At 38.6% G+C, this 10,747-nt stretch overlaps 1 protein-coding gene across 1 annotated transcript; it reads left to right on the forward strand.

Annotated features, from left to right (window-relative positions):
- The first annotated feature begins 3,612 nt into the window (after positions 1 to 3,612).
- On the forward strand, positions 3,613 to 4,401 carry LOC145294198 (uncharacterized). Its single transcript, XM_080141308.1, has one exon. It carries the CDS (start codon positions 3,613 to 3,615, stop codon positions 4,399 to 4,401), a length of 789 nt encoding a protein of 262 aa, XP_079997434.1.
- The last annotated feature ends 6,346 nt before the right edge of the window (positions 4,402 to 10,747 follow it).

The raw sequence follows: 10,747 nt of genomic DNA on the forward strand, positions 1-10,747 counted from the left end.
TTACTTAGTACTTCTGCCCACTCATGGCTGATGAAATGAGAACATGTTATTGCCATAGATTAAATAAAGGATTCTGTTTGAAATTCCGTGCAGATTCCCAATATTCGACAGGAAGTTTCCAGAGTTCAACAAGATACACCTGAAAAAGGTCGGAGGTTACATTGACTGAAACATTGTAAAAATAACATACAAGATAAGGACAGTAGTCTGAAGATTCCAAACAGTATGAAGATTCCAAACAGTATGAAGATTCCAAACAGTATGAAGAATCCAAACAGTATGAAGATTCCAACATGAATGCAAGAATAATAAGTCAGTATAATTTAACCATCCGAGAACACTTTACACACGTTACTCTCACATTTTACAATCTAATGTTTGGCTGCATAATTTTTTACCTTTTTGCAGCTACTGTGTGCATATGCATGAATATTTACAGGCATTTTATATATGTGTGTACATTTATCTATGTGCGTCTATGTGCATTTCTTTTTATAAATGTATGAGTGTGAGTATTCTTGTATGTCTCTGTTTCATTTTTCTTCAGTCGAAGTTCTCAGAAATTCCTGGTTAGTAAAGAAGTGAGTAAAGAAGTTGAGAACATTATTTCTCTCTACTTTCTTTTTATATGGAAGTCACCACTTATCAAGGCACGGAGGCCACTCGGGGATAAGGGTTATTGCGGATCAGTAGTCAATGGGACAATATCGTAGTAATCGTTAGTAATGGAGATCTGATAAAGTGTCTTACTTAAGGGGGCGGTTTATCAGGAACTTGTTTATGTTGGACTTGAAAATATCCAAGTTGTAGTCAGGTGGGAAACAGGCAAACTGAAGAGAGTTCCACAGGCGGGCACTTCTAAGAAAGAAGCTTTGTTCATAGAATCTTAATAGACCATTTTAAAATGTTACACTTTTCTTTTTAGTCTCTTGGTCTTACTGGATTCCAGGACAAAAATGCACCTAGTCTGGTGGAGTATCCAGCTTCGTACTATTACTTGAGGTAACATCACTTGGAGAAGGTGCACCATTCCTAGTAAAAGCCAATGTGGGTTAGCCATACTGAAGAGATCTTATTTGGGTCACTAATACTATGTGATTTTGAATATTTAATCAAGGTTTACCTACAGGAAAATTATCCTTATGCCGGGTTGTCCTGATAAACTGTACAGAGAAACCTTAGACACTCGAGGAGAGTGTCTAGTAGGCATTCAAGTTCTTTCCATTCAGATTCTCTCCAGTAGGCATTCAAGTTCTGTGTGTATATTGTTATATATGATTAAAATAATATAACTAAGTTCTTTTATTTAAATTCTAAACTGAGAAGAAAATACCCAATTTCCTTGTTCATTTTATTTATTCATTTTCTACAAAAACATTGTTATAAACAAGAGATCTTCTACCTGAAAAAAATGTAAAGAAAAGAAAGAAAGAAAGAGAGAACCTATTAAGGAGAGAAAGAAAGAGAGAGCTTATTAACGGGAGAAAGGATAAAGAAAAAGAAACAGGGCCTATTAACGGGAGAAAGGAGCGAGGGGAGGAGAGAGAGAGAGAGCTTATATATAGAGAGGGAGTTGTCAGACAAGCAACAACAGCAGCATAAGCGATATAATCGCTGAACGGGACAGTAGTAGAGGTTGGGCGAGAAGTTGAGACAACAGGCAAGTGAGAGGAGTTGCGGTGTGCGCGTGTAATTGATGACAACACTATATGATAAGAAATATAAACCATCAAGCTATTAAGTAAAACAAGAAGACGGAAAAAAACGCGAAAGAACAAATCTATTCGTAATGGAAACAAAAAAAAATGAACAAAGTAAAGAAATCGTACAAATACTTTCCAGCAAAGGATGAGGAAATAAGCTTTAAGAATCGAATAAGGAATTTCGTATATGGATGTCGAAGTAGACGACACTTTGAAATGAAGGCGTTGAGACGAGAATCCTGAATCGCAAGTCGCTGCGAATGTATTAAAGTATAACAAGAATGAAATAAATTATCGTCACGAATTTCGCATGGTATTGAAGGAAGGATGAACATTTAAACAAACAAAAAGAAAAACAAAATAAAAAAGACATATATAAAAACAAAAGAGATGTGAGTTCCCATCAATTTTTATTTCTCTCTCTCTCCCTTACACGTTCTCCTGCATCTCTCTGATCTTGGCAAACTATTTTTTTTTCTATGAATATTGACTTTGTTGCATGTTGGATATTTTTCATTCGGTAAACATAACTGATATTAGACTGTTTTATTTGCATATATTTTTCTTCCTCTTCTTTCTAAATTTTATTTTTTTTATAAATAAAATTTTATTAGTTTTCCATCTGCCTTCGTCTTGTTATTTATGTGTGTATTCCACTGTAATATATATATATATACATATATATATATATATATATATATATATATATATATATATATATATATATATATATATATTACTGTTGTCATGAGAAATGGATATCCCCTCTTCCCTATGTTAGCACTTTGCTACAAACTTGGGGGGGGGGGTCTTTTTTTTTTATATACATTTCATTACGTGATCATCTTCCGCCGTTCCCAGCGGCATTTTGAGGTAGCATAACAATATATATTTGTATACATACTTAAATGCGTGTGAGTCACGCTTGTTTAGTTCATTTTACTCCAGTGTGAATATTTTTCACTTCTGTCGAGAACTAGATAATTTGGACAGAGTGGTTTTTTGACCGCGTCGTTCCTGATAAACACGTATTTACAGGTGTGAACATCCCTTGGAACGAAAATGTTTGTGTCTGTCTTTTTGGTTGGAGTGAATTTTAATTGTGACATTTTACGTTTTAATTCGGTCACGAAGGTTGTCGTTGGGGCAATATTCGCATTGTTTTCGCAGAATTGTCCGGGTAAAATTAAAGCTGATCCGAAAACTAATTCTGCGGGCGTGCTCTGCAAATCTTCCTTCACAGTGTTGCGAATTGCTAAAAGTATGAGCGGCAAATTGTCTGCCCAGTCCGCGCTGTTTTCATTCATCGCTAAAGACGCTTTCAATTGTCTGTGGAAGCGCTCGACCATGCCATTTGCGCACGGATGGTACACAGTAGTCTTTATGTGTCTGGTTCCCAACAAATTATTAAATTTCGCGAAAAGAGTTGATTGGAACTGTGCGCCCCTGTCTGTTGTGACTACGGAGGGTACTCCGAAAATAGCTATCCAATCCTGTAGGAATACTCTGGCTATCGTTGAGGCTGATGTGTCTCTGACTGCTATTGCTGTCGGCCATCTACTAAATCTATCGACTATAGTAAGGATATGGGTGTGCCCTTTTGAAGTGGGCAAGGGTCCAACTAAGTCAATATGCACATGGGTGAACCTGGCATCAGGTATACTGAAAGTTCTTGCAGCGGTTTGGTGTATTATTATATACTAACCCGTTACAAATTTGGTGACCCCCGAACTTTAAAATGAAATGAACGTTTTTGAAGGAACCACGTGTTGAACTCTAACACAAATATTTACAAAACACACGGAAAATAACCGGACAACCACGTGGAAGAATAACGTCAAACCGCGAACAAAAGACGAGTAAAATAATAATAATGTCACTACAACCCACGGAAACCCAGCATGAAACAATGACATTGAACATTCCACCCTTCAACCCGGCGAACACAAAAATATGGTTCGTCCAAATACAAGCTTTATTTGACGCCAAACGAATTACCTCACAACGAGCGCGTTATTGCTATCTCGTCGAGAAACTGCCTTTGGAGATAGTGGAAGAGGTTATAGATGTACTTGACAATGTGCCTGAAGAAAACCCATACGACACACTCAAGCAAGCCATTCTACAGCGAACCGGCGTTTCTAATGAAGCCATGCTGCGAAACCTGTTCACACAAGTTGAATTGGGAGACCGCACACCGTCGCAGTTACTACGACACATGAAATCCTTGTTAGGAGAAAATAAAATGTCTGACAGCATTATGCGTAGCTTGTGGATGAATAAGCTACCCGCGACAGCAAAACAAATCCTCGCGCCAATGTCTGAAGAGACGACGTTAGAAAAACTCGCCGACATAGCTGACCGGATACTCGAAAGTTCCCGAAGCCGACAAGTGTACGCACAACAACAGCAACCAGTGCAAACCCGAGACGAGGAGCTAGCGGAATTAAAGTCCACAGTGGAAAAGCTGTCACAACAATTAGCCGACGTTCTCCAAGTATGTCGACGTTACCCCAGTAACTACAACAACACGCGACAAAGGACCAGGCGAAGAAGCTCCAGCAGCAGGCGACACGGTTCACGTGATAGACAAAACATATACTTCTATCACAGAAAATTCGGCGCGGACGCTCGACGATGCACTACACCCTGTGCGTTCAAAAAAACAGCACAGGGAAACGAATTTTCCAGCCAGTAACGACGACAACTGTAGCTGGAATACACAAAAAAGGTCGTCTGTTTTATATCCGTGACAAAATTCACGGATATAACTTCTTAATAGACACCGGAGCTGAAATCAGCGTCATACCGACACCGCATGGCCATCCAACGGGGACACATTTTCTCACTCTGCAAGCTGCTAACGGGACTAAAATACCCACTTTTGGAGAGAAAATGTTAAACTTAAACCTGGGAATGCGAAGGAATTTTGTTTGGAATTTCACCATAGCCAGCGTGACCACTCCAATATTAGGGGCAGACTTTTTAGCCCATTTTAACCTGTCTGTCGACATGACAAACCATTCGTTAACAGACAACGAAACGAAGATTTCGGTGAGAGGAACCACTTCAAAATTTTTAACCACCGGAATCAGCGCTGCCTTACCCGAAGATGCACACGTCCGCCAGCTACTCCAAAAATATCCTCAACTCTTCCAGCCGTTTAAAAATACGGACCCTATCAAGCATAGCGCTAAGCACTACATCAAAACCACAGGACCGCCCATCTATTCAACCCCCAGACGCTTGAAACCGGATAGATACAAATTGGCAAAATCCGAGTTTCAAGACCTACTCCAGATGGGAATAATACGGCCCTCGAAAAGTGCTTGGTCGTCACCACTCCACATGGTACAGAAAGCTGACAACACCACATGGCGCCCGTGCGGAGATTTCAGGCGTTTAAACGCAAAAACAATTCCAGATAGATACCCTATCCCCCACATCCATGACTTCGCCAACGGACTTCAAGGCGCCACAATTTTTTCAAAGCTGGACCTCATAAAAGCCTATTTTCAAATTCCAGTCGCAGAAGATATACATAAAACTGCACTAACAACACCATTCGGCCTTTACGAGTTCCTTAGCATGCCTTTCGGGCTTAGAAACGCCTGCCAAACTTTTCAACGTTTGATCGACAAAGTTTTCAGAGGTCTGCCTTTCATATTCGCTTATGTGGACGATGTTTTGATTGCCAGCAGAAACCTCGACGAACACAGACAACACCTTGAGCAAACCTTTAAAAGACTATCACATTTAAATAAACACCGATAAATGTGTTTTCGGCCAACAAGAAGTTAAATTTCTCGGACACTTGATTGACAAGGATGGAATTTCACCTCTACCCGAAAAAGTAAGCGCTATTTCTGATTTTCCTGTACCGACATCTGTCAAACAGGTACACCGTTTTGTAGGCATAATCAATTATTACCGACGTTTTTTGCCTAACTGCTCTACGTTACTCGCGCCTTTAACGGACATGTTAAAAAATCGGACAAAAAACCAACAGTTAGTTTTGGAGGGACCTGCACTCCAGGCCTTTGAAAAATCGAAAACTGCTTTGGAAAACTTCACCAAACTAACTTACGTCCAAGAGAGCGATACAACGAAACTCATACTAACAACGGATGCATCTGAAATAGCAGTAGGTGCAGTCATTCACCAGATTTCCGACAACAAAATGACCCCTATTTCATTCTTCTCGGCAAAGCTAAACAAGGCGCAGAGTAAATACAGCACTTTTTCAAGAGAGCTACTCGCGATTTACCTTGCAATAAAACATTTTAAACATCTGCTCGAGGGTAGAAATTTTTCCATCTATACGGATCACAAACCCTTAACATTTGCTCTACACACACAGGTCGACAAATACGGCCCTCGAGAAATTCGACATCTCGATTTTATTGCCCAATATTCTACCGATATACGGTACATAAAAGGACATGAGAACATTGTAGCTGACGCTTTATCTCGCGCAACGATTGCTTCTTTAAATTCCGCTCCACTAAGTATGGAATTAATAGCACAAGAGCAATCAGCCGATACCACGCTTCCAGCTATAATGGAAAAGACTTCACTGAAGCTGGAAGAAATGCCGACACCATTCGGAACAACAAACTTCTACTGTGATGTATCGCAAAAACAACCTCGCCCGTATATTTCACCGAGCCTCAGACGACAAGTTTTTAATCACTTTCACAATTTGTCCCACCCAGGAAAACGCGCCACTGTGAAATTAATAGCGGAACGTTTTGTTTGGCCAAATATGAATACGGACATCCGTAGTTGGACCAAAACTTGTGTTCCGTGCCAAAAAAACAAAATACACAGGCACACCAAATCCCCTGCAGGAACTTTCAGTATACCTGATGCCAGGTTCACCCATGTGCATATTGACTTAGTTGGACCCTTGCCCACTTCAAAAGGGCACACCCATATCCTTACTATAGTCGATAGATTTAGTAGATGGACGACAGCAATAGCAGTCAGAGACACATCAGCCTCAACGATAGCCAGAGTATTCCTACAGGATTGGATAGCTATTTTCGGAGTACCCTCCGTAGTCACAACAGACAGGGGCGCACAGTTCCAATCAACTCTTTTCGCGGAATTTAATAATTTGTTGGGAACCAGACACATAAAGACTACTGTGTACCATCCGTGCGCAAATGGCATGGTCGAGCGCTTCCACAGACAATTGAAAGCGTCTTTAGCGATGAATGAAAACAGCGCGGACTGGGCAGACAATTTGCCGCTCATACTTTTAGCAATTCGCAACACTGTGAAGGAAGATTTGCAGAGCACGCCCGCAGAATTAGTTTTCGGATCAGCTTTAATTTTACCCGGACAATTCTGCGAAAACAATGCGAATATTGCCCCAACGACAACCTTCGTGACCGAATTAAAACGTAAAATGTCACAATTAAAATTCACTCCAACCAAAAAGACAGACACGAACATTTTCGTTCCAAGGGATGTTCACACCTGTAAATACGTGTTTATCAGGAACGACGCGGTCAAAAAACCACTCTGTCCAAATTATTCCGGACCCTATCTAGTTCTCGACAGAAGTGAAAAATATTTCACTATTTTAAAAAGAGACAAAAGAGACACTATAGCAATTGACAGAATCAAACCGGCATTTATAGACGAACAATTGCACTTGTCCCCTAGTCCAATACAAGAAAGTACACACTCACAAACGGACGAAGAGACTATGAGAAACAATACACCAGAAACAACAACAAAAACTGGGCGAAAAGTTCATTGGCCCAAACATTTCAAACAATATATTACTTATTAAAAACACACATAAAAAAAATAAATATATAAAAAAAATACATTTCTATACACATATATATTTTTTTTTTTCTTTCCCCAGGAGGGAGAGTATTGTCCAAACTTGTTTTCCACACGCACGCACGTATATACACAACTACGTATATACACCCCAGGCACGCACGCAAGCACACATACGCATTAACCACACATACGTACACACATACGAGCGTGAGGTCACTTCCTTTTTTTCTCTAAACGCATGCGCAGAAAACCAAGGTCCCACGCGCAGCCCCCTTTTCTTCCTCTTTCATCGGGTGGTTTTTGAGCTGACCAGTCGCACCAGATTTCGCCTCCCGACTACCAGTGGCCACTCCTCATCAAAACATGTGCGCGGACGGTTAGCGACCTGCATACGTTCGCCCTTTCTTTCTCCCCCGTTTTCATAAAGCAGCAGTCGCTTTATGTGTGCCTTTTCATTTCCTCCTCACGTTTGGATTTTTCATCTTTTGAAATGAACATTAGCTTTTTATTTTTCTACGAAAAATAAACGTGTTCAAATTTATTCAACAAGCGTTTTCATTCCTTCATTTTCTGTTTGTTTCATTGTATATTTTTGCAGCGGTTTGGTGTATTATTATATACTAACCCGTTACAGAAGTCTCAGAAATCCAGGGGCGAACATGAGATTTCTATATGAGATGCATAGATATGTGTTCAACTAAATTCTCATTTACTTTTTTGAGTTGTTATATTTTAGCACCCTATGCCAGTAAGTAGCGATTAAGTTAACTATGAATTTTGGCGAGGGTGACCCTTGCCAAAATTCATAGTTAACTTAATCGTTAGTATATGTCAGGATAACCTGGCAGAAAACAGAAATATACCTAACAACAGATGACGTGATTGAAGCAGAAGCCAGAGGTCAACTCCATAGACAAAACACACTAGAAATGCAGGTACCATACTATATGACAATAGAAATGACGTCACATGTACAAGTGAGAGGACTAAGAGTTTCTAGTTAGTCTCTTTTGGGAAGCGGTACAAGACAGTTCAATGCCTCTGTCTGTCTGTGTTTCTCAATCCTCAAAGTTAGAAAAATAAGTTCAGGAGTAAATAATTAATTAAAATTTAATTAGTTATATGGTCTCTCCCTCCATGAGTAAACTCTCTCTCTAAATAAAACCTTTAAAAACTCAGCAAGTGTCTATTGTGTTTCATGCACAAATAGTTTTGTTCATCAAGCTAAACAAACACAGATAAACAACGATAAGAGGATCATGGTCCACACATGGAAAATCAAGAGAATAAAAGGCCAGCACCCGTGCATGTATGCATAACATTGCTTTCTTGATTGCTCATGGACAAGAATGAACACATGCAAAATGTACATCTACAAAAGCTAACATGCGCAAATTTTTGTTTGACATAAAAGGTAATTGACATAAAATGTCATTGACATAAAATGTAATTACTTAGGATGGAATTTTGAATGGAATCCTTTATTCAATACATGAGAGTAGCATGTTCTTGTTCCATCAACCATGACTGGGTAGAAGTTGTAAGTAATTTGCAATTGTATTTTGAGTATCGCCCACACCGAGGACTGAACCTTCAACCTCTAGAAGAGGTTTAAAGCTCCTAAAATCCATACAAGAATCGTGCATGAATAAACTAATAGATTATTAAATGTTATAGAAGGTGCACTATTCTTTGTATGAGCCAGTGTGTCAAGCGGATCTTATTTCGGCTTTGAATACAATGTTGAATATTTGGTCAGGATTTACTTATACAGGGTGGAAAAATAAAATTGTCACCCTAGAAAAGACAACATGATTCCATTTCCGTTTGATGAAAACCGGTTTTCCTTTTTTGTTATAGACCATCTATTAGTTGGCCAGTTATGTATAAATTCCAAGTGTGATAGGAGCCTTCTATCACATCTGAAAGTCACACAATGTTCAATGAGTGAGATCAGAGATGCGCCTCTTTACAACTCATGCTCTCTATTGATCCAAGTTATAACAACATTGCCAGTACCCTTAAAATGCATCGCTGGGCTGCCACAAATAATAGGGACATACCCAGGGTGATGAAAACAAAGTTTCCGGCAACGGTTATGGTCTTTGGTGTGGTTTCAAGTGAGGGCCACATCATGCCACCTCATATCTTCAAAGTCAACTTGAAAGTCAACACCAAAGTGTATCCTGTTGGGGATATATATATACTAGTTGGACGCCCAGCGTTGCTCGGTCATACACTAAACTTCAACATGATATTTTGATTTGTGCTCATTGCATATGTATTATTTTAGAGTCAATCCTTTATTGAATATTATATTTTACAAGGAATAATTTGCCCACAAAAAAACTAAATAAATAAAAAAAAAATAATGATAACGTCATTTATCAAATTGCCTCTGTGTTTGTTTACAACATACATGTCAACTGATATTTGGGTTTGATGATGAATGCCCTGGAAATGTCACTTCTGATTAACGTTTAGTTTTAAAATAAAATTAATATGCAAATGAAAGAAATGACTCCTGACGATTTTAAATGGTACCTCGTCTTTTATCATGAACTGAATTTATTATAAGAAAAGATTTAAATAAAACAGTGAGATACACCTGGGTTGAACAGGGGACCATTCGATCTGTAGTTAAATATTCTACCATTGAGCTATATGTCCAGTTGACAATAATTCTGTTTTTCTAAGAACAAATGATTTGCTAAGAGTTTATTATCTCCCTTGCCGGTGTAACATAAAAATTCCACTGTAAAAATTCTTTTTTATCTATAAGAAAAAAAACTCTTTTTACAATCAGAGATTTCGATACGTATCGGATTTTCTGTACAAAACATATCTAAGAACACTGCAAAACATAACTACCTTTGTGTGAAATTTGCAAAAGATAAGCTCAGCCGTTTCGGAACCTATAAGGAACTCTCTCTCTCTCTCTCTCTCTCTCTCTCTCTCTCTCTCTCTCTCTCTTTCAAACACACACACACACACACACACAATGTTAAGAGTGGCTATTTTAGAATATTTTTTAATAACATAATGTTTGACTGGTCACGCAACAATTGTAATGAATATGAAAATACATAATATGATGCTGTCATTTTTTTATTTTTATTGTCTTGATTTTGTGGAAATATTATTCGCATGCTCGATTATTGGAGTTAATTAATTTTGATTTTAATTTTTTATTAGTATATGAACATTATCGAATTTTAATATATTTTAACATATTAAAAGTT

Source organism: Euprymna scolopes, chromosome 15, assembly GCF_053919585.1.
Source record: "Euprymna scolopes isolate OS-2025 chromosome 15, ASM5391958v1, whole genome shotgun sequence".
NCBI lineage: Eukaryota > Metazoa > Mollusca > Cephalopoda > Sepiida > Sepiolidae > Euprymna > Euprymna scolopes.